General features: G+C 43.9%; 1 protein-coding gene across 3 annotated transcripts in view; it reads right to left on the bottom strand.

Moving 5' to 3' along the window:
* The window catches only part of fndc3ba (fibronectin type III domain containing 3Ba), a 102061-nt gene that overhangs the window by 69473 nt on the left and 6598 nt on the right, over window positions 1-25990 (bottom strand). For all 3 annotated transcript variants that reach the window (XM_083998165.1, XM_083998166.1, XM_083998167.1), the window contains exons 2-3: window positions 7881-8026; window positions 4379-4454 (exon numbers count right to left, since the gene is read on the bottom strand). In XM_083998165.1, the coding sequence (XP_083854291.1) occupies window positions 4379-4454; window positions 7881-7997 (193 nt within the window). In that variant the 5' untranslated portion in view covers window positions 7998-8026. The remainder of the gene's footprint in view (window positions 1-4378; window positions 4455-7880; window positions 8027-25990) is intronic.

Raw genomic sequence — 25990 nt, 5'->3', positions numbered from 1 at the left:
TGATGATAACAGTGCAGTATCTATTTTCAAATGAATTTCCAAAGAAAGTATAAGACTTCCACCTCAAGCCCTCCGGTGTAGCTACTCTTTCACAACAGCTGGCCTGATGGATTTCTGAGTCAGCGTGGAGATAGGAGGTACCAGAATTAGGATGCACCCACAGAGAGATAGTGCGTAACAGTCAGGGAGACACAAAGAGTGGAACAAACAAACAGCAACACATCTGGTGGAGAAAAAACACACACACACACACACACACACACACACAAACAGACCACGACATGATTCACATTTTGCTCTGTCCAGATGACACACAGCCGGTGCAGAAAGCACATCACACTGGGATAACCAGACTGCAGCACAACAACAACGCACTACACTTCCTATTATGTCACTACAATACCGCACCAGTACAACCATCAAGGAGCAGCTGGCTGCTTGGAGAACTGACTACATAACACAAGTGCAAGATATAGCCCTATCAATTTAATTTAATAACCGAATATGATCGTTTTTTTCTAAATGGGCTAAATAGTTACTAGAAAACAGCCGGTAGGAACATGTTTTGTTTTTATTTTTCTGATTGGATAAGACGCAAAGTATTTGGTTTCATTAATGCACATTTGTAGCCAATTTAATTTCAATAAAAAGCTAGATTCCCTCTAATCTCCACAGGAGCATGACGCATAAACACACACAGAAACATGCATATCAATGAGGAGAAACAAACACGCAAACGCTTAAGACAAGAGAAATGAAAATGGCATTATATGTCACAGTTCTGATCCTCTAATCATCATGTGTTTCTCCTGGGATGCAGAAAAACCAGGGCAGAACTTTCTTACTCTTTGTAGAAGAGGTTTTTCTGGACTGAATGGCTTCCCCATACATACGACAACGTTTGGAACGGATCGCAGCGGATCTATCTGTATTATGTCTAAGTTAAGAGGATGTTTTGCCACTTATCCAAGATGCTTCACTGCATGGGCTCTTAAGCTGCATTTGAAACACTTCACTTGTTTCAATGGCTGAAAACAGATGTTGTGGCAAAATGAACCAGAGACCTCCAGTATGGTCGCTATCAACCGACTAATCAACTTCTGCTTATCTCAACTCCAGACAAGAGATCGGGCTGCGGTGGTGGGGGTAGTGGGGGTAGTGGGGGGGTTATAGCTGCTGCCCGCTGCCACCCAAGCCTTCCTTATGATGTCACATCCTCCTCTGGCAGGGCACAGCTTCCTGCCCTTCATCCCCCCCTCCCCTGCCCCTCATCATCCCTCATAAAAGTCCAACAAAGGGCAAACAACACAGTAAACCAACACAGCCTTGTAAAACACACATAGACACACACACACACACACACACACACACACACTTTAACACACTCACATTCCAGAGCAGGGTGCTCTAACACACCCTCTAGAGTCTTGTCCTTTGATGTGAGTGTGGGAAAAGCTCAGGGGAATGGTCTTAGTGGGGGAGGGGGGAGAGAAAGAGAGAGAAGAGGAGAGGGGTGCGGGGGGGTGCATACATGAGAGAAACATGATGAGCCGGTGAGAGATAGACAGGGAGTTTTTGGGGGGGGTTGTTATGGTGGTGGTGGGAGGAGAGTGTGTGTGTGGTGGTGGTGGTGGAGGGGGGGTTAGTTGAAGCTGACCCTCGGAGCACTGAGAGGTCAGTCTGTTTAAACAGGGCACACAGACATGTAGACACACACGCTGCATGCAAAGAAACACACAAAGAAACAACCGTAAAGATGCAAGAGAACAGCAGGAAGGAAGAGAGAGCAGGTTAAAAACATCACGACACAGCAGAGAGTTAGAACTAATGAAAATAACTGAAAACTTTTCTATATTTGAGAGCAAGCATAAATTATTTGATATGCACCATGCTGTTTTAAAAAGGGTTTCGTTGGGCCCCGAGGATATGGAATTTGTTAAACATAATAAAATTCTATGTAAACTTTCAGTCCAAATAAAAAGAACATAATTCAGCCAGTAGCATTTAGCAGTGCTGCGGCTAATGAGAAGCACTTAACATCACTCCGACAAATACAATAGTCTCTGTTCTGCTGTAGGTTTGCTTTAAGGTAGAAGCAGAAAAAAGGTGGAGGAAGGGAGGGAAGGAGGGAGGGAGGGAAGGAGGAAAGGAGGCCAGAGGAGGAGGAGAATACAGAGAAGTGAAAAGAGGAGAAGTGGAGGCTGAAGGTTCATATGAAAGAATCTCTTTTGGCCGCTGTGTCGACGTCTCCAAGCTGGTTCTGCCCTGGCAGGGCATCTGTGCCTGTGTGTGTGTGTGTGTGTGTGTGTGTGTGTGTGTGTGTGCATGATTGCATGCATGCACCGCAGTGCAGCAGCTAAACAGAGGTTACTTTATATAAAAGCTGGTGCCTTGGTTGTGCCCTGAGGTCTCTGTAATCTCGCTCTCTCTGTCACATACACTCGCGCACAAGTACGCCGTGCAAACACACATGCAGGCACACAAGCGCACAAGCAAATGCGCAAACACGGCGCTCTGAGGTCTCAATAATCACACCGAGTCTCTGTCTAAAGAGCGACTCAGCTTGCCTTCAAAACACGCTGCCACACTCCACCTCTCATTAAACCCAGTGACCTCCTCCAGAGGGAGAAAGACGGAGAGAGAGAGACAGAGAGAGACAGAGAGAGAGAGCAAGAGTGTGAGCGTGTGTGGCCCTCCACATTTATAATATGTGCATTCAAACATGACCCTGAGCCCCCAGCCCACCCGCCCAATTAACTGTCGTCAACTGTAGCAAAAGGCACCAAGAAAGCGCACACAGATGCACACACTGTGCCGCCGATGCTAAATTTTGCATGCACCCACACAAATAAACAGACAGCCGCCAACCAGACCCCGACTGCGTCAACACTGTGTCTTATTGCAAATCAGCTCCGGTAACCCCACTCATCTAATCGCAGTGCACATTAAACTGTCATTTCATCTGTCTTTAATCTGTCTTTCCACCACTAACTGATCCATATCTGTAAATTTCTCTGTCAGCTATATCAGCACATCTTTCCTTCCCATCCACCAATGTACCATTTCTATCTGGCATTATCTGTGCCCACAGGTCTGCCAGGGGCGATCTGCTTCTGATTTCAGGGGGGAAAAAATTGAATTACATGGCGGGTGGAGAAAAAGGGGAGGCGGGCTGTAATTAGTTATAACATGAAGTACGTGGATGGTGGGAGAGTTTCTTTTCCAAGTGGGAGTCGGTGCCTGAGCCAAAACTGCTCTTTCTCTCAAAGAAAACCTTCAGTCAGAGGGCAAAGAAAAGAGTGAGAGGAGAAGAGAGACGGACAGACAGGGGGAGAGAGAGAGAGAGAGAGAGATTGAGATGAAAACAATGGCGCCCTTTCAAAGTTTCTGAGTAACAGCTTACTCTGCTGACATCATCAAAGTGAGACGCGATTCCACAAGAGTCGGGGGAATTCCCGTTTCGCTGCCACCTCATTCTGTCTTTAAGAGCCTCTAAGTGGCTTACATTTCCAGCCTTTTTATGTGCTGGTATCAGATGCAGCCGGAGAGTGAGACCATGACCGTCCATTCTGTACCAATCTGTCAAACTATGCTTTCAACTAGCGTTTCTTAATTTCAGAGATAACACGCGTGGATGCGAGCATTTTCCCCCCCTCTCACTTCCTTTTCCTCACCCTTACTGTGGCATTATTGACCGTGTCCCTACAAGACTACAATAAAGCATTGTTGTGGAGACTTTGCATCGGTGTGAACCACGATACTGCTGAGTTTCTGGGGGATTTTAGACTTCTAATTTGCTTCGGATATCACAGCAAATCATAATTTCTGATTTTATAATGTTACATTAACAATGTGGAATTGCAGCTGAGAAAATTTCTGGCAGGAAGCAAAGACATCCTATAGCCTAGACTTTAAACGCCAGCTGCTGAACTTCGCATTCCCAGGCTGTGTTGTTGGAAAACTGAACCCCGAAGACCGTCGATAATGATGATGGATGTCATTAAAAAGGATTTAAAAGCATAATTTCTCCAATCTCTACAATGGTATGTTAATGCACCATTGTTCTTCGTCAATCTTTTTAAAAAAAAAATGCACTTCAGAGAGACGCCTGTGTCTTCAGACAATACAAAAGTAGCTCAATATTCCCTGTGAGGGCTGTGAGTGATATTTTCATAATAAAAAAAATTAAACCATTTGGCTGCTTGAAAGAAAAAGAAAAAAAAGCTTTCAAAGACAGTAACCCCTAATGTCAGGTACGTGCAGCTAATATCAAAGTGATGTTAGAAGTACACGTTCTCACAATGACACGTATCAGTGCAGTCACCAGGCCGCATGCTAATATGATAATACAATAATAATAATATAAGCGGGGACTGACCCTGGATGCATTGCAGTGAGCCGTCCTCTGCCCGGATGGTGAACGTCTCCCCCGGGTTCACCTGCACCAGGATCACCTGTAACACACAAACACACACAAACAAACACACACATATACACAGATTACATAATTAGAAAGACTAGATCAGATGAATAAATTTCATTTCATTTCATTTATTAAGGACTGCACAACAAGTCGGCAGAATTTGCTTTCGGCACAGCATAGTGGCACATAGTAGTACTGTGTGGCATCAAGTTATACATTTAACATACATAACCAAACATCATCAACATCAGACCAGACATTTTACATATAGACTATACATTTAACATAGATGGAATAAATAAAAAAAATACAATAGCATACAGAGAAAAACTCCAAAAATTCCATCAACACATCCAGCTTCAACAATCACAACAGGACACACACTCTGCTGGGCGTCCAGTAGGTTTGCAGAGATGACATAACACACAGTAACCATCAGATCATGGAGTAGGGCGGACGCACAGAGTTCCCACATATGAATGAGGTGTTAAATAAGATAATGGTGAGACACTGCTGCCATCTCTCTCTCATACACACCCTGACTGGACAAAAACCTTTCTGTTTTAACCACACTAACTGGCAGAACACAGACAGAGACAATTAAACACAAACACACACACAGAGAGACAAGTGAGCACGTCCAAATGAAGCCAAATCAGAAGACACTGTTTTGATCCTGAGGGGAGTATACTATGCATGCATGCACCTTACCGTCATATTCTCCGCATACAGATTGTTGAGAGTGTACACGTGGCTGTAGACATGAAACAGGTGACCCTCCATTGCACACGCACACGCACACATGTGTTCACGCACGCATGCATGCACACACACGAGCAGCCCTGTCTACGCTCTACAGGTGTGCCGTCATAAAACCCTCATATCCTGCGTTCTGCGTCCTGTAGTGTCTGCATGCTCTCCCATCTCAGCGCTAACCTGCTCCTCTCCCTCAGACACACACACACACATATATACACACACACTCACACACTTCCTACTCTGTCTGCTGCAGCGGCTGCTGTTGCTATGGGAACCCCAGCATAGTACAGGGCGACCCATGTTTCCTAAGGACTAAGAAAACCCCCCGTATCAGACCATGTGGCTGGGTGGGTGTGTGTAGATTGACTGCATAAATGCGTTGTGTATATTCAGTTTAAACTTGCATGAGCCAACATATGTGTAGCATGTTTGTTATGTGTTTTGACTGATCACTGACACTGATATAAAATGTGTAAAATTAAGTTGGAATAAAAACAAAACTCCTTCAGTCATCCTATTTTCCATAGATTTGGACGTGCACACCTTCGTAAAATTATTAGAGCATCTTCTGCTAAACACATTTTTTCTAAGTGAGGAACTCTTATTCTATTTGTTTAGCATTGTCAGGCAGCAGTTCAGAGCCATTGCTGTTCACAGTGTTAATTCAATCTAATTGTGTCCTCTGGCATTTAATGACAGCGTGTAAACAAAAACGCAGAGAACCCTCTGGGAGGAGAGTCATTATATTTATAGAGCGCCAAAGGTAAGAACTCGACTAATTGCACTGACATTTTAAACAATGTAAATTAGAATTAAAAAAATAATCCAGACTTATGTAAACAAATTCAGTCAAAAGTTTGGCATGCGTTCGCCACACAATAGGATTGTAAGCCCAGTTGCTATGTGTTAAACATCGAAGGCAATAAAAAGTACGCAAAATAACATTAGATGAGGAATCTGGGTGGATTTCATGGGTAAAGGAATAACAGTTAATAATAAATCAACTCTATTATGTGAAAATTCTCAGAAGCGAAGAAACAAAAAAACAAAAAAAAGAAAGAACTCCTCAGAGGAATCGCTGCTCAATTAAATGAAATATATCACACACAGATGTTTCAGGCAGACAACCTCCCTCAGCTTGCAACATTGGCAACAACAAAGCACATGTGAGCTGTATAACATAATGAAGTGGAAACAATGCAGCCAATAAAATGTTTCTAAATGAAACTGAATATGAGGCTTCCCATTGGCTGCACTGTTGCACTTCCATCATGTGGCCAATACAGGAGTCCATAGTCTAAATGGAACAGAATACGCAACTTCTCATTGGCTGGCTGCATTGTGCATTGTGTATTGTTTCTTTATGTCGCAGACGAGGTCCGTGGAGGAAGTTTGACTTTTTCAGAGAAAGAAAAATGAAAGAAAACCAGAGTGACAGGTTCCATTGATGATATATTCATAGGTAGCTTAGATGTGGCTCCTACATAATGCATATCACATTTCTCTTTAAAACACAAACTATGGAGAGATATGCTGCTGTTGCATCCGCACAATAACCTGAAGAACACAGACACCAGCAGATCAAACACACACACACACACACACACACACACACACACACACACACACATGAACAAGTGTAGGCAGGTAGACACAGATAGACAAGACAGGAAAACTGATAGACAAGCAGGCAGACAAACACAAACACATAACTATGGATTCAGACTCAACACAGACGCGTGCCCACACACACACAAGGGGTTGGAGAAGAAAGAGACTCACACAGTGTAAGGCAAAAACAAATACACAAAAACACGGACACACACATATTGCAGAGACAAATCTATATAATCATCGGTCTAAATTCCTGATTCCACACTGGGAACCAAGTTAAAACTGCAGGGTGTTACAAAAAAAGAGCTCCCTAACTGCTGTGTGTTACAGCCAAAACCCTCCCTAACTGTTATGTGTCGCAGCCAAAACACTCCCACCATGCTTCCTCTGGGCTGTGAGGGAACAGGCCGGGCATGATACATAAACATCATCATCATCATCACCATCATCATCATCATTTCTCATCAAGCAAAAGCACACAGTGTTAAAATGTATTTGCGACAACAGGATTAGACCCAGGTCAATTAACCGGCATGCTTTTAATTACGCTGATGGCTTCCTTTTTGCCCGTGCAGAAGAGCTCAGCTCAGCTCGGGGGTGGAGGGGGGGTTCTGTACTTTGAAGGTGATCCAGTTGGCTCTGCAGCTTCTGATAAGATCACTCAGACACAGAGGGGCAGTTGAATCCTTTTCCAAAGCAATCTGAGTTAAGGCCTGAGATCCGTCAATGGAAGCAGTCATCCAGTTATATGCTGCTGCTTTTTAAAAAATTGTGTCTCTAGGCCTGAATGAGACAAGTTTAAGTGCCCGACTGTATACATCTGTGTTTATATATGCGTGTGCGTCACATGACAAATGCTTTACTGTAACCGCCTGGCAGCTGTTCATTACCTGTGGCAGCCACGCAGGAGGCTTGTGACGAAACGTCAACAAAGAGAAGTGCCTGCATGACTGGTTGATGCGTATCCTCGTGCGTTTCTGGCACAAGGAGCGTTGAAAGAAGACGGCGGATGCGTTTGCAATGTCATTCTGCAAGGATAGCTGAAAGGCAAAGTGAGTGAGTGAGTGAGTGAGTGAGTATTTACCTGCTGCGCTGCATCCCCGTTAACCATGTGAGGCATGAGAGGGACCTCCCCGTTCAGGAGGGGGGGCGGAGCCAAGTCCAGTGGAATCTGGTCTGTCATCATCATTGTGACGTACATTCATGGAGAAATTCACTGAACTGCCCTACCTGGGAAAGTACAGAGAGAATAAGAAAACAGGGGACTTCAGTATTTTCTTTGTTGCACAAACAATACACACACACAAATGAAGTCTGTCACATTTTCCATTGTTTCATCAGGTGAAGGTCACACATTTATCATGAGAGGAAATAACACGAGAAGTAGAAATCAGACTGTGTAGGTGTATTTCCCTGTAGCTACTGTTGTAGTGAAAATTCAAATACATATGGGTAAAAAGGGAAGATTGACTTGCTCTTGATATTTAAAGGAAAGATCTTTAATTTCACAATTTACTTTAACTTTTCCTTCAAGGCATAATTTATTTGTTTAATGTCTATATTGTGAATATGAAGCCTTAGCCAGCAGCTTTTTAGCTTGATTTAAAAGCAGGGAGCAGGGGAGAGTGCTAGCTTAGCTCTGTCTGAAACTAAACCTTAACAACAACAAGGTTATTATATCTCCCCCTGCTTCCACAGTGAATGCTAAGCTGAACTATGCTAACAAGCTATAGCCTCATATTAAACTGGACTAACACATTAAATAAGTATGGTAACTATTTACCATCCAGCTAGCTCAACTTTTTGGCAAGAAAGCAAAGAATATCGAACAATCAGCTTAGGCCTAGTTTGCATTATAGCCGTCTACTGATGTGTTTCCATCATGTGTTTATTGTGCAGTTTCATCAGCAGCAAAGCAATTTTCTACTTCAAGCAAGCATGAAACCCTCATTGCATTGTTGAGAAGTTTTTATTAAATTTGTTCTGTTTTCATTGGGTTTACTGTGTTCCTGAGGTTTTCCCTTTCCAATTGGGATAAGAACTAAAACCTTGACATATATCTAATAAAAGAGGTGTAACATGATATAAGAGATAGCCCTACATACACTGTGATGAGCCAGAGAAGGAGTCTTCAGGGGACGCATAAAAGCAGAACAATAAGAGAGATTAAACTATATAAAGAATTGGCCCAGGTAACAAAAGGTAACAAAAGACTTAACTTATTCCTGTGCTTCACATTAACATGAGTGCTTTCCTAATATGTTGTCTTTTCTTCTAACTCGCTGGCTTTGCACAGGCATAACAGCTTTCATTTCAAGTCATATCATGTCTTTATAAAAGAAAAAAAAGATTAAAGAGGCAGAGGAACACAGAGAGTGAGAGACTAATTCAAAGCTCTTCATCTTCTACAATGGTCCTGTAAAATACAGGTTGGATTATCATCAATATCCTGTTTAGAGGATAAGAAAGAATGAAAGATATAAAGAAAGAGAAATTTGGATGAATAAAGTCTCAGTTTGAATAGGGATAACTGCACCTGTCATTAGCTTTGAATGTAGAGCGCACGGCAGATTACTATTCCATATAAACATGTAAACACACGGTAAGAGAGGGAAGTCTTTTAAGGGCTCGCTATTCTTTGGTCAACTGTATTGGCGCTCTTTGTTGAAGAGAAACTGAGTGACAGCTAAATCGGGAGATGGTTTCTATGCTTGCGCAATAATAGCAGTAAAACCGAAAGGGATGACTATAAAAAAAAAAGAAAGAGATAACAACAATAAAAACAACAAGCAGGAAAGAACATGGTTTCACCTTATTGGCTATACAGCAAGAATGAAAGGAAACAGAAAAACAAATTCAACACGTGTCAGACGTGTGCGTCGCATGGTCCCCATCAAGGTTTTTTTTTTAACCAAGCTCCTATATCCTCGGACAGTCGAAGTGTGTGTGCTTATAGCAAAAAAAACCACAGAGATAAACACACAAGTCAACCGCTTAAGCTCCCATACAGTCAACTTAACAGCAATACATGTGCTGTCTCCTGGGGGAATCCACTCAGACAAACCTCAGCCAAAGAGCAAAGCTCGGTAAGACACAAACACACATATACATATGCACACAAACAAACACAAACACACAGACTCATTGCCAGGGGTACGAAATCACTGCTGCTGAGTCACTGATGGCGAAAAGCTACTATCAGTCCACACTTATATAAGAACATACAGCACACACCAGGGGTTTCCTTTTTATAAGTGAGTGAAATAAGTCCGTCTGATCCATGTCTGACATACATACACACATAATATGCACAGACACACACAAAGCGTTCCTCTGAAAACAGCTGTGCGTCATTGCGTGTCTTGTCTTTCAGCTGGTCGTCTTCTAGCACTGTCAAGGTCTTTGAAGGGGTTAGTAGATCACACAGCTGTGGCTCATATTGTTTCAACATAAACACACATGCACGCGCGAGCACGCATTCTCTGCATCTTTTCTATTCCTTCCCGACTCCTCCTGTCTCCTCTTGTCATTTTTTTGATTTTTCTGCTTTGTCTAAAAACTTTCTGCCTCTCCATTTGAGCCCCATTCCCAGCTCAGCCTGGCCATCCTGCCTTGAACACTCTCTCACACACACATACACACACGCAGGCATACGTACGCACACACAGTTGCGTCCAGGACACATCACAGACAGATGGTAACACCACTCTTAGCTCTGCCAGGAAAAAGAGAAGGGCGAGACAGAGAAGAAAGGAGGGAGGAAGAGAGTGGGGATAAGTAAATGAAGGCTCGGCTTATATGATAAATAGAGAGCGAATGAACAAGAGGACGCTGCGAGACGTCTCCTCCAATAACCCTGTGTTCTTAAAGTAATCCCTCCTTCCTTGAAGAAATTTAAATTGTCACCTACCCCAAGTGATATCCAGCCATGCAGATAATTTTGGTTTTGCTTGCCCAGGTTCAGAGATATCTGACACTGAGATGTCTACCGTCACCCCAAAACACAGGGATTAAGGTAAATGGAATTTTGTTTGTGGTGTTCACAGCAGTGAAAAATTACATTTTTATTAAAAAAAAGAAAAAACTGACATCAACATCTTTCCAGAATCAGTGTTACACTACTCCGGATAATCCACAGACCTTAGTGTCAACATTTTTCACTGCCACTACTTTCTACCGTCACAAAGAAAGTCAAGAAAGTCAGAGGCAGATATCATGTTTTTTTTTTGTTTTTTTTTTAAAAAGGAGGAGGAGGAATAGTTTGACATTTTGGGAAATACACCTTTTCAGTTTCTTGTTGAGGTTGAGATGAAAAGATTGAAAAACTCTCTTGTATCAGTATGTTAAATGTCAAGCTAGAGCCAGAAACTTAGCAGTACTAGCCTCTTACAGTACTCGCTGACCATTTCCCTGCTGATGCTAAGCTAAGCTAACGCTCCTCTGACTGAGATGAGACTTTATCGATCTTGTCATGTGAATACAGCAGCCACATTTCCCCAAATGCTAAACTATTTCTTCACCAACTTGTAGATAAAGACAAATGTGTTGTGTTCAGCTTGCTAGTCTCCTCTTATATAATTTCTTGGCATTGGCATCCTCTAAATTTAAACACTTAACCATCCACTGCAATTTGGAGTAAGCGATGTGTGAAATTGCATAGAAGCGCAGAAGAAACTTGAAAAAGAAGAAGAAAAACATTATCCATTGGTCCACAATCTACTTTGCTGATTTTGTGTCCATGTGTCTTTTGAGGAGTGTTGGCCTACACAATGTAAAGGGAAAATGTAAATACTATACTTTCTGTTGCACAGCTGTTGTGGTGTTGTGTTGTGTGCGTGTTGCCCAAGTTTCCTACAGGATGTAATGCACATATCTGGGAGAGCAACGTATCAATGAATGAATAATGACCTTTGTTTTCCAGTGAAATCATTACCAGATGGATGCTGCTGTTGACAGCTTCAGACATGACCACGCACACACACACACAGACACACACACACACACATATACACACACACACACTCCGTGGTTTCCGTTCCCCAGTGGAATGTGGGAGGAATAAGGTGTCGATTCCCAGCAGGGATAAAATGTTAAATTGAAAAATTCCAAGATGGATCCAGAAAACAATCACCCACTTGTCCGGGTGTATGAATGTGTGTGTGTGAGAGAGCGTCTGTGTGTGTATGTGTGTGTAAAACATGAGTGTGTGTCTGTATGCGTATGCATATGCGTGCGTTGTGGTCATCAGACAGAAAGCCCTGTGTAAGCATGGCAACTGCCTCTCTATCATAAAGGATGCATAGATTAAAACACTATACCTATACAACTTTCTCTCTCTCACACACACCCACACACACACACACACACACACACACAGAAGCCCTCGACATTCAGAGGCAGCACTGACCTAATAACACCACAGTCATTACTCACACAGTTATTCATCATTCACACACACACACACACACACACGCCCAAAGACTCCAGTTTGTCCATCCTGATGAAGCATAATGGATATTCACAACCACCTAACAGACTGTCTGACTTACTTCCAGTCGACTGCTTCACACCTTTCTCTTTCCAAACCATCATTCACACACAGCCATTGAAATACTAAACACACACACACATGCAGACAAACATATTTGTGCAAACTCCAAATGGGCTAAACCTCCTGAGACTGGCACTTTTACTCGGAATAAATTTGCTCTTGGAAGCTCGTCTTGAATTTTTTTTTTTTTTTTTTTTTTTGGGGCCAAAAATAAAACTAAACAATACTCATATAAAATTCAAATGGTCTTATGTGCTATTACCAGCTTGTGCTTCCCCCCTTTCTTCTGCCAGTGAATGAATTATTCATAAAAACAAAAATCTGTGTAAAAACTGATTACATGTCCACTTCTTCCTCTTTCTTGGTTGATTACGTAAAGAAAAATAAAAGCGTGAAAGAAGCCCCTGGGTGGTATAAGGCCAACGTTACCTATTAGGGCAACCGATTTATATCTTCCACTTTGTTGCACAAGTTAACTGCTGTTTTTTTAATCCCTGCAGCTGGGAGAGATCAAAGTTAGTCATGTCCTGGCATTTGTCATGCAGTGTAATGCTGAATCAATACCTCAGCATGTCTGACTCTCCTAGTTTGTATTTTTCCTTTGCGGTTAATGGCAGTGGTAGGAAACTTTTCTTTTTTCTTTTTTACTACGTAGAGCTAAAGTTTATAAATAGGAATTAAAAGCTAAATTTGAGCTCAAACATGTGGAAGAACATTCAATCTCAGAAAGCTTTGTCTGCTGCACAGTAGAAGTGAACCATTGACAAGAATAAAGCAGCCTTGAAGCCTCCCCCTGCAGTTTCCCTTTAGGGCAAAGAGACCCTTTCCTAACATTATTGTAACGCCTTTTGACCTTCTGCACATTCAGATATGAAAGCTATTGTTTGTTGACTTAACTTCAACCTTTAACACAATTCATCAGCAGTCATCTGACTCAAGCACCTATCAATATAGTATTTCAGCATTTTAGCATGAGCTGCTTACAAAGCAAAGTTCAAATTCTGAAAAAAAAGTTGCTTCGTGTGCGTTTCTTTCTTTGTCTAGGATGATGCACGCCGGGTCACACATGACAAGCCTTTCTTAGAAGTGAATGTGTCACAAAAAGAGATAAGCATTGATTTCAGATGTAATCCTGCCGTCCCCCTCAAGCGCCATTATCAGTGGACGGCCAGCGGAGATGATGGAAATCTATAAAAGTCTTGAAACTCAGACTGAAAGCTGCGCTGAACTTTGAGGGCCATACAAACCTAATCTGAAAGAAGAGTCGGGGGAAAAAGCTATTTCTCATCTGAGCGATGTGTCTACCTGAGTCACAGACTGACAAGATAGTGCTTTTTTTCTACCAATGTCAAATACAGTAATGTGTCATGATCTTGTCTGTGCTGGTGGAGCGGTATGGAAAGAAAAAAAAAAGGATTTAATTACAAATGAATTATAACAGCTTGTTATAAATGTCTTAGTCTAGTTTTGTTTAAGCATTTAGCATTAAAAACAGATTAAAATGTTGTTGCAGCAGCACGATGACTTATCAAATTGACTGATATACAGAACAGAGAAACATGTTAAGTCAGGGAATTACAGTTCAAAAGTAAAAACAAACACAAGAAGCTTTACTGTAAATGGTCAGCATGAGGCCAAAAACCTGTAGCCTTTAGGTCAGCTGTGGTTCAGACCAAAAACCACTGTTTCCTGCCCTGCACGACACTCCAGCACCGACAGCATCACACACACACACACACACTGTGATACTGATATCCACTGGCAGAGGGAAAGACTAAATCTGAGCCCTCTTTTATCCAGCAGACCAACTTTTCCAGGAACTTGAGAACTCTTTCATGAACTGAGGGAACCCAAAGCTGGTTCTGATTTTGGTTCCTTCTTGTGTTCTTCCACAAAAAGCAACCAACATTCTACTTTTAATTGGGCTGCAAAATACTAGGGCAGAGTTTCAGAGTGCTGAAGTTTCCTGGCTGCGCATGCACAAGCTTATATAACCTGCTGTTACATAGCGCGAAGCAGATACACGGATATAAACGCTACGCTGGCGACCGGTAATATCAGTGTTGTGACTTGTGTCGTGTTAGACGATGATGAGGTAAGTGTTGCACATCCACCACAAGTTCCTCCCTTTTTTTGCATGAATTCAAATAAAATCTTTTTGGTTATCCCCCCAAAATTTATTGTGCTTAACTTTTTTAGTTCATCTACTTTTTGGAGATCCCCTCACAAAAAAAGTGGGGGAGGGGGAAGAAAATAGAGAATAAATGGGAATTTAATCCAAATGTTATAACAAAAAGAGAATATTTACACATTTATATTCTCAGTAATGGTTTAATGATAGATGCATAGTGTCTTTGTGGGTCCTATTATGTAAACCTACATCTTTAGAGTTTGGCTTTGTGACCTTGGTTGAACAGTGGATGCCACAGCCTGACTTCTACTTTCTATTAGAGCTGTGAATTTTACTTGTACCAGTGACGAAGCAAACAAGAGAAAAGAAACTGTTCGTGAAGGAGAAATGAAAGTGAAACTGAACTTTAAATGGCACCGAGGTCATGTTTTTTCTCTGTAATCCTGCGGTTTAACAGCCTTTAATATAGAACTACACTCTCAGCGTGGATTTCAGTGACAAGACGACTTTAGAAAAAGAACCCGAGATCAATTCATTCAGTCGTGATTACTCATCATCATGCATGTGTTTTCCGATACGAGCAGAGCACAGATAACACTCTACCACTTTGTCCTTGTTGTAACTGATTTGTAATGTACATGTGAATGTGGTGAGAGAGAAAGAGAGGGATAGGTGTAGGTATCCCTTTCCTCATACTGGGTGTGTGAAGCAGTGAGGAATGCTCTCAGGTGTCAGTGCTAAGAACTGAATGACTGTCTATTCACTCCAGTGCACGTACACACACACACACAATCTACGCCAAACACGACTGGGATTGATCCAAGTCCTTTTAAACCCATCTTATCAGCTGACAACTTTAATCTGTGCTGGCATTTAATACACACACACACACACTGATGCGTGTGTGCGTGTTTGGAGAAAGGGGTGGAGGGGGTGGGGGGGGGGGCGGGTGGCCTCTAAATATGGTGGGAAACTGCCACCAACACCACTCCCATTCAACCCCAGCTCCTTTTACAAAAGGTATTCAGTCTAGGAGAGACCTGCTCCCTCTCTCCCTCTCTCACACTCACACTCTTTTCGAACACACACACATTGAGTGAGTACCTTTTCACCAAAAGAGAGATAGAGAGATGGCGTGGAGGTGGGGGAGATGCAGAAAAAGGAGGGAGGAGGAGGGGGAAGGAAAGGGAGAAAAAAGGGTGGAGAGGAAGGCAAAGAGGAATGCTGTACTTGTGTGTGTGTGTGCTCTGAGGGGAGCATGAATACACACACACACACACTTGGGAAAGACAGAGGGGGGATTTATAAAAGATGGAACCTCTTCGGGTTCCCACGTTGGCCAGCAGCTTTCTGTACATATGCAGGCAGAGAGAGAGAAAGAGAGGGGGAGAGATGCAGAAAGAGAGCGACAGGCAAAGTGAAACCAAATTTAGAGTCATTTACTTTGCCTGTATGTGTTCACTTTGCATACGTTTGTGCAGTGCACGCGTGTATGTGTGTGTGTCTGCGTGTGCATGTGTACGGGGCTGCAGTCCTCTTGCCCTGTAATTGCGGTAATGATATGTCATCCACGAAGAAGAACTTGGAACGGGTGGAGTGGAATGCAACGGACACATAAAGAACACAAGCGAGCACACACACACACACACACACACACACACTTGCAAACCATGTATGAACAAGCTCCTCTCTTAACTCCGCGGACTGAGCCTTTAGGGCACCTTTTTCTCCCCTCAAACAGATGAGATCCAGCACCTCAAGAAACCACATCTGATGCTGAAGGAAAAGCCTCCACCAACCAGATGCTGCTTTTGGCTGTTAGTTCCCCTTTAACTACGGCTCTGGTAAAACTTTTAACAGGCCATTTTTACCTTCAATGCCACATATGTAAAATGTTCCAAAGGCAGTGCTTGCATTATCAGTCTATAATTAATGGAAAAAACATCAGTCTCCATAAAAACTCAATGCATCTTTCACTCATTTTCTTCCTTCTTCAAAGTAACTTGGCTTTATATTTCTGACAAGTGCATTGTCACGTTGTCTGTGTGCAGGACCATCTGTTGCATCACCAGGTAAACCTGCCAAACCAGGAGCATCCACGTAGGATCACACAACCTCAGCTAGCTGAACTTCCCCTACTCAGTCCCCGGCGAATCAAACCAAAGCTGCAGCAAACAGCCACTGCAGGCCTCACTTTTTTTCCTCCAAATACTGGGCCCTGCTATTCTTTATCACAACAATGCTGCAGTTTTTTAGAAGTTTTGTCATCACCACATCCCACATTCCCTGCATAGGCGAGTATTTCTCCACTTTTACAGAATGCAAATGAGTCTCCAAGGTTGTACTGCGGTCGTTTGCCTTGTTGCATCTTGCACATAACTCACGACAGATGTGGAGAGCTATTAACAATCTGCAGTTGGAGTCCTGAGAAATGCAGGAACACCCCAATTTTTTTATGCCAGTGTCTCATGAAAACCTAAACCGTCATGCTGCATTTAATTAATCCAAGATTAGGCAATTTGATGAATTCTGTCATATGTTTCTTCTTTTTCTTTTTTTTCTTTTTTGGTCTCTTCCGCCTTGTCTCATTTTTTCTCCTGTTTCCTCCACATGCCGGGCATTCTGCAGATCCCTGCGCTCAGTCTGTGCATGGACAAGTCAGGACTCGGCCTGGTAAACGACAAGCTCAGCAGCACCCCAGCACCCTCCCCATTCTCCTCCTCCTCCTCCTCCTCCTCCTCCTCCTCCTCCTCCTCCTCTCCATCCCTCCCTCACCCTCTGCATACACAAAATGAGCACCCTGGGCAAAGCCTTTCTTCCCTGTCATTCTCTCATCCATCCATCTATACCCACCCATCCGATCCTCTCATCAGGCCTGGTTTCTTGGAACGCCGGCCAGAAACAGATGACCCAGTGACTTCAAATCAGCCTTTTGCTCTGCCTCTCCCTCCCTTCCCCCCTCCCCTTCCCCTGAGCATTTTTTTTTTTCAAATCATGTCCTTAAATGAATCAAAAGACAGAACTTCCTCTTTTTCATTTACGTCAAGTAAAAAAATACAGCAGAATACTCTTGTGCACACTGGAAAACAAATCTCTATCGGCTTTGATCAGCTTGCCTCTGAGGACAAAAGAAGTGTATTGACTTTCAGTCTTTTCCAGGGTGCCAAATAAGTAGCTCAGCCAAAGAGTCCAGGATCTGACTCTATTGCCATCCACTTCCTGGAAAGACCCCGCCTTCTCTCACATTCCACTGCCCTGTCAAAACACAGCTCCCCTACTCCCACTGGCTGATGGGAAGCCACTGGCTCCCCTCATAGGCTGTTGTCAGGGCAGTGGGCGGGAGGAAGTAAAAGCAGAGCTCAAAGAAACAGCGGCCCATTCCCAGGGAGAGACTACAGTTACATAACGTGCACACAGACACACACACACACACACACACACACACACACAGAGGATCAAGACAACACCCTCAACACACAGCTGAACACAAAAAAAACAGGGTCAGAGAGAAAGAAAAAGGTGGAGAGACAGTAAAAAAGGAGCGCAGAGAAAGAAAAGGCAGAGGGGAGAAGTTGAGAAAGGGTGGGTGAGGAAAAGGAGGGGAGGGAGGGAGGGAGGGGTAGGTGAGGCATCAGTTTTCCTTGTGAACAAAATGAAGAGGAAATGGCTATTTTACACTCAGGTCAGGAGCAGTGGGAGAGTACTTCCAGTCAGTGTATGTGCATGTGTATGTGCACATGTGTATGAGATGGGGAAAGAAAGGTTAATTGGTGTATGGTGGAGGATCACCTGCATCGAGCGCTAAGCGGAAGAGCAGCGGACCGAACAGAGAGATCTGTGCCAAGAATAAAGCACACACACACACACACACACACACTCACAACTGGCACAGCCCCTTAGTTTTCTTTTTCTTTTTTTTAGTGTCAGAAGAAGCAATGTGGTGTTATTAAATCAATATTATCTGTTGTCTGTCTGCGCAAGGCGGATTTGACAGCAATCTGTTAACTGAGAGAAGGGCAGGGGAGGTAAGATGGGAAGAGGTGGGGAGGGGGGAGAGGAAAGAGGAGAAGGGAAGAGACGGGGGTGGGGGCATAAGATGGGGCCGGAGGTTGAGTGTGTGTGTGGAGAGAAAGAAATGTGTGGAATCCTAATTGTGTTATTGCTCTAGAACAAACATTAGTCCTGCCTGTCATACCACAGACAGCAGGCAGTGTGTGTCTGTCTATGTGTGTGTGTGTGTACGTGTGTGTGTGTCTGGGTGAAAGAGACATAGAAAAAGAAAATTGAATGAGTCCAGTAAATTAAGAGTCAACCCGAAGCCAGTTGGAAACATTCATGACGGCATGAGTGCTTTACAATCAGCTCAGTGTTGCAATGGGAGTTTCTGTGCTAGCTAGCTGTTAGCTTTGCATTAGCACAGCACCGCTAGTTCCAGCAGATGTGTGCATCTGCCAGCGAGCCCTCCCTCTTGCAGCTGTATGGCTGTGGGCTGGCCGTGTGTGTGTGTCAATGTGTGCAAGAGAGAGTGTGTGTGTGCATGTGCATGTGTGTGTGTGTGTGGTTGGGCAGGGGGCCAGCAGCCAGTAAACCCACAGTAGAGGCCCTGATGCTTGCCACGTAGCCACGCAGCAGCGACGTAAGAGAGAGGAGAGGAGAGGAGAGGAGAGGAGAGGAGAGGAGAGGAGATCTGGGATCAACTAGTCTTCTATCTATGAGAAAAGACACAGGCCCAACTGGGAAAATAATAACATGAAATAATGCGAGTCCTTGCGTGGGAGTGAGAGTGTAAACAGAGGCAACGCAAACAGTCAAACACACGGAGACAAAGTGACTTTGTGATACTGTTTATCCCACTCGGAGACACTGACGTTTCCACCAATTACATCAGCCGGGACTCGCCAGGACTCTCCGCTCCTTTCTCTTCCAACTGAGAGCTCCTTCGACTTAGCCTACAGATGTTGGAGGTCTGACTGCTTCTTCTACACGCTGGTGGTGGTGACCACATGCACAACAAAACAGTTTATAGACCAACAACAACGCAAACGCGAGGCCCACCCCAGCCCTAATCATCGTCATTAAAACTGATGTCATTGTCTTCATTGCTTCCATCGGCCTCATCAATGTCCAACAACATCGCTGCCGCCATCTTTGCGGCGGGCGCTGCCAACACCTCCATCTTCATTATCCCTATTAACATCAAAATGCCAGACTCGCCTCGAGAACACGCTGTATTTTGTTGGTGTTTGTGTGTGTTTAATACAGAGGAAGTGGCTATTCTCCCACAAGCACATGAACATGACTCACTCCTCTTCATGGCAGCGCTTCCAGATTTTTCTTCTCCTTTTGTCCTTTTCTACCACCCCCACCCACCCACCTCCTCCTCCTCTCTTGACCCTCCTCTCCCACACTCCCTCCCTCCCTCCCTCCCTCCAGCCCTGACACAGTTGAGACTTCTCCATCAGATCTGAAGAGGCTGAGGGCTTGAGCGCTCTGCAGCCCAAAGAGGAGGCACTGAGCCTGAGGAGAGCTCACAGCAAGCTCCTCCCTAACACCTTGGATCTCGCGGGCTCAGTCCATGACCACACACACACACACACAGAGAGAGGGGGGGAGAGGCCGGTGTCTCCAGCCGACCGACTAAAAGCTAAGTTGAGGCCTGAGTGGTGGGACGGTTGCATGGCTAACTGTTAAAACACCTAAAGTCACCTGCAGTCGTAGCATTCAAGGATCTTTTAACATTTACGTCTTTAGCCTGAAGCCTTAGAGTCTTAAAAGCACAACATCACTGAACCCTGAACTTTAACCTACTGACCAAGTGATGAAGAAGCTCATACCTTCAGGTTTGCTGGTATGTGCAAGCTAGAGCAGTTACATTTGGAAAACTGAAGGTTATGCAGACATATGCGAATAAGCCACCAACAACAAAGACGGACAGTAGAAATAAATACGTAGATTGATTCATTAATTTTATTAAATATACCAATTTTCAACTTTTTCCACACTGCAAAAACTCAAAATCTTTCCAAGAATATTTGTCGTATGTCTCATTTCTATTCAAAGCTAAACTCTTTCCACTTAAAATAAGACTCATCACCTAAAAATGAACTTGTTTTTTCACTTAAAATAAGTACAAAAACCTGCCAGTGAAAGCAAGTTTTTTGTGCTTGTAATAAGAAAGAAAAACTTGCCCCACTATCAGATTTTTCTACTTATTTCAAGTAAAAAAAATGCTTGAAAGAAGTAAAGTGTCTAAAAACAAGCTACTTTTTATGTGATGAGTCTTATTTTAAGTATAATGATATTTATTTTGACTAGAAATAAAAAATATTCTTTGTAAGATTTTGAGTTTCTGCAGTGCAATCCCCTTTTCTTCCTGTCACCATGGATATATGAAGACTGGGCGGCCTTAACTCAACTTGAACCTTCTCTCTTTGTCTTTTTCCTCTTTCACATATGCACACACACACACACACACACACACACACTCGTGGAAACACTGCACCCGAGGAGGCTCTTTAACATGCATAAGACATTTATTTATATCCCAGACATGACAATATTAAACTGGCATGACATTATGCAGGGGCTGCAGCTCTGCATTAGCTCCACATCCTCATTCATCTCTCCTTCTCCTCCTCCATATGTCCTCACCCGGCTGCCACCTCCTCCTGGACTTTTCTTTATTGCTGTGTAATGCAGTTGGTTCCATGTAATAAAGGCCCTCAGCATAAATATGACGCTTTGCCTGCAGAGCTGGATCCCGTTCAAGTCGGCGGCTCAGATAAGGCAGCGTGCGTGCATGCATGCGTGTGTGTTGTGTACGATGTTCGTGGTTGCACGCTTTTTCACAAGAAAGGACCAGTGGCCAATGAGCATTAGTTACACTTTGATATCTACGCACCAGTGCTCCTTCTGCCTTCCTCCTCTTCCTCTACGCCCGGATCTCCTTAATGTCTACCCCTCCTCTGCCCCACTTCCAACTTTAACCTGTCTTAGCACTCCCCCCCCACCCCCCTTTGCCCTCATTCCTATGTGCCCCCCCCCCCCCCCCCCCCCCCCCCCCCTCATCCTAACACCCCCTGCCTCCCTCACCAAACTATTGGCCCTGCTTCCCAAACAACCCCTCAGCTTTCAAAAGACAGCCGCCCATTCAGAAGGTTTTGGGGGTAGGGTGGGGGGAGGAGAGTGGTGGGGGCTTGAGGGGGGCGGGGTGGTGGGTAGGTTGGTGTGGAAGAGAGGGGAGGGGAGAGGAGGGGAGGGGAGGGGAGGGGGGGTCTCATTCCCGCTAAATTGTCCCACATGGCTGAGCGTGCTTAGTTTAAACAAACACAGCCACTTCCTCCTCAGTGCGCACATCGGCACACAGACACAGGCGCGCAAAACACCCACATAAACATACGCCAGTTGGGTGCACAGGCATGCTTGAACTCCAATACACAAAAACAAGCATGCACGCACACATATAAACACACACACATACACATACACACACAACACATTGTATACCCTGGCAGGCAGTGGACAATATACTCAGTCTTGCACTGGAGCCAGTAAACTTACAGATGAACCCAGACTCCACAACAAAACACCACAGGCCTGGGGATCACTCGGATACTTTCTCGTCGTAGAAGAACGATTTCGCATGCATATTCCGCAAATGTAATGTATGATTTGGCTTCTGGTCACACCGAGTTAAAAAAAAAAAAAAGTGGAACTTTTGTGGGGCTTTAACTGTGCAATCCACAATAAACATCTCAGCTAATGGGTCCCTGGAGACAAACCCCAAAACCCAAACTTGCACCGCAAACACTGGGCACAATGCAATGTGTGTGTATATGTGTTTGCAGAACAGTTCTGCTTGTGTGTTCAGACGTACAGACAGAAGTTGGTTATTTGGGGAATTGTTACATTTAGCACCATTGTGACCTTGGATTTGATCATGGGCATGAAACAAAGGAAAAGTGTACTTTGGTGCAGGCCTGTACTGAGAGACAGAGGCAAATATGAAGACTGGTGCTTCTGAAAATGATTTCCCAGCATATGAGGGAAACCCATTTTAAATAATGACAGGTGTTGTTCACTTTTTCTGACATAGGACAGAGGAGGATGTGGCTTTGTATTCTAACCTGGTTTAATTAAATTTCTGAACACTTTTCTTTTCACTTTTAACTTCTGAATGTGTTGCTAAAGTATGGCAGAGAGTAACTACAAAGTTCCTGAGTAAGTATTAAGGTAATTAGTCTGCAACAAGAGCCAGTTTCAGGTTCTTCAAATAAGAAATGTGAAGAAAGAAAAGTTTTTCTTACAGTCTTACAGAAATTCAATATTTTTACAGGTTAGATTGTTGTTATTACCACAAATAACAGTTTAGATTCTGGATTTGGAGCCAGGGTTTCATAACTAGGATGCAGAATACACTTTAGCATATGTTCAGCATAGTTGTTGAACTTTGCTATAAAGATCTACCGAGAGTAATCAGCCCCGAGCCCTTAGTTGGCATTACCCTGGATTTCAATGCAATGACCTACAATCATGGTAATCAGCTCTACATTACAAGCAGCTAGTAAAGAGGAGTGAAGGAGGACAACCACCGAGTCCAGACAATAAGCCCACAGTCGCTGCCAGTGGACCTGCTGCTGTCCAGGCCTGCACACACAGCACGTCTCTGCCACTAATGCCGAGCTCCATCAGGGCTGCATGCCATGAGTCTTAATTAAGACAGCTATGCCAAGTCAAGAAGTGAATTCAACTCCCCCCTGTCTCTCCCCCTTCTCTCTCTCTCTCTCTCTGTCTCTCTCAGACACATACAGACGGATGCACAAACTCACATTCTCGGATGGACGAGCACATGGACGGAGACAAACCACCAAGAGACATTCAGATCATCAGTTTTATGGGCCATGAAAAAGCTCGCTCAGGGGGTGGTGTGTGTGTGAGTGTGAGTGTGTGTGTGTCTGTGTGTGTGGGTGCTGAGAGAGAAGACTATTTAGTCACACCTACATGAGAAACCTGTCTCCTCTCTCACAGACAAGACAACAACTGAGTCTGAGACGTGCGCACACACACAAACTCTTTCTTTTGCTCTCTCTCTCTCACACTCACACAGCTTTTATATGCACAAGAGAACAGGCAGATAATGAATGAATGGTTTTCTCTCCACGCTTCACTCTACAACTAACTCATCGATGTGTTTATGAATGTGCATGTGTGTGTGTGCGTGTCTGTGTGTGTCTGTGCAGGCAGCAGCGTTTAATCCGTTAAAAGAATAAAACAAAAGTGATGTGAAAAATGAGAGAAGACAAGTCTGGGAATGGCAAGCCAATGGAAAGTGTACATACAATCACTTGCCCCCCAACATCAAACACACACACACACACACACACACACACATTTATAACACCCCTCCCCACAGCCCTGGGGTCAGAAGGTCACATTCCTCCTCCTCAATCAGCCTCAGGATTTCACACACTAGTTCAGGGATGTGGGTGTGTGAGTGTGGTTTTGTGTGTTTCTGCCTGTGTGTGTGTTTGGGATGTTTTAGTGATTTGTGGGGGGTCCAGCTTGAGGGCAAGGAGGGAAGAAGTAAAGGCAAATATGCGACGGAGACTGCGCGTCTTCACCATTTTGGATTAATCTGGAAAATTACACTTTTGAAAAGTCCAAAGTAAATAAAACTTCTCCAAAAATAATGATGATGTGGAAGCCGATCACACAATACAGGTATTGTCATGAACCTGTAATTACTGCTCTGGAGTCAGCTGACTGTGCAAGCATTAAATTATAAGTCGAATGCGCCAACTCATCGAACTGGTTGAAAGGTGATATTCATGAGATGAGCTATGAAATGACTGTTTTATTTAGTTTTAGGCACAACGACAGAACAGAGTTCGTCTGTAGCGGTCTGAACTTTGCAAAAAAAACTACCTACACTGCAAAAACTCAAAATCTCACCAAGAATATTTGTCTTATTTCTAGTCAACATGTCATTTGTAGTCAAAACAAATCAAATTATACTCAAAATAAGACTCGTCACATTAAAAATTAGCTTGTTTTTAGACACTTTTTACTTCTTTCAAGCATGTTTTCACTTGAAATAAGTAGAAAAATCTGATAGTGGAGCAAGTTTTTCTTTCTTATTACAAGCATAAAAAAGTTAATTTTTAGGTGATGAGTCTTATTTTAAGTGGAAACAGATTAGTTTTGACTAGAAATTATAAATTTTGACAAGAAATAAGACAAATATTCTTGGAAAGATTTTGAGTTTTGCAGTGTAAAACTGTACCAGCAGTTTTCAGTGAGTGACAAAAAAGAGACAAGAAGGAGAAATGACAGGTATGTGGAGCCGGGATGGGTGGGAGAAGACTGGGAGAGAGGAGGAGAGGAGAGGAGAGGGAGGAGTTGAAGTGTGTCTGCATGCCCTGGAGAGGGGGAGGAGGAGGAGGAGGGGGAGGAGGGGGAGGATGGGGGTGGTGGTTTAACAGGGGGAAAGCAATAAAACATGTGGCTTTGCATTAAAAAACACCTACTTCCTCCTAGAGCAGAACCCTCAGCCCTGGCCCTGCATACACGCCAACTTGTGACAGCGTGTACAACATGCGCACACACACACACACACACTGTTGCATACCCCCTGAACGCAGATGGTCGGTCACACACACAGAAAATAAGCATACTTGAAAATGTGTCAGTGTACCAGTTCCAATTCCAGTTCCAGCCGTGTTAATAATCAGAAATGTAACCAGTTACAGATTCAGTTCCTTCAGTCCAACCAACACACACACACACACACATACACACACACACCCCAGCCCACAGCAGACTCTAGACACTTGAGATACACAGTCAAAACGCTCACAGTCAGGCATAAAAACAGCCATTAACGACCGGCGGAACTTTCCATGGGCCTGCCAACCAGCAACACCAACACGCCTGGCATGCTAATGCAGGCACGTAAAGTTAACTCTGTGTGCGTGTGTGTGTTTCGTGCATGTGTGTTAAGTCCTAACCCCTGTGTGTGTACAGGTGCACGCTTGATCTCATTGGGCCAGCTGACCACGCACACACACACACTCACACTCACACCAACGGGAGCTATTTCTACGGATGATCCCCCGGAGGAGCGGTGCGAGTGCAGGCGTGGGGCAGGGTGACCGAGCGCTAGCTGCTCCATCAACTCATCTGACTCCAGCTTCTCCCTCCCTCCATCAACAACAACGCTTCACCGACTGATGAGAAGCTGACGGCCTTATTTCTAGAGCCCGGGCGTTTTATCACTTTGTCATAATCATTTCACTTCATCATCTGCTCTCTTCCCTTCGATGTCAGGCTGCCTCTCCTCCTCCTCCTCCTCCTCCTCCTCCTCTTTGCTGTCGTCTCTGCTGCAGTCACACAGCAGCTGTCGGGGCTTTTTAAATGACACCAAGTGATGAGCTAAGACTCATATCACCTACTGGGGAAGTGAAAGTCACATGTTGCATTGTTGGAATCAAAGCAACACAAAAAAGCAGTACCG

Source organism: Trachurus trachurus (genome assembly GCF_905171665.1).
Source record: "Trachurus trachurus genome assembly, chromosome: 22".
Classification (NCBI taxonomy): Eukaryota; Metazoa; Chordata; class Actinopteri; order Carangiformes; family Carangidae; genus Trachurus; species Trachurus trachurus.
The sequence above is the reverse complement of the archived record's forward strand: the minus strand, read 5'-3'. Positions and strand labels throughout refer to the sequence as shown.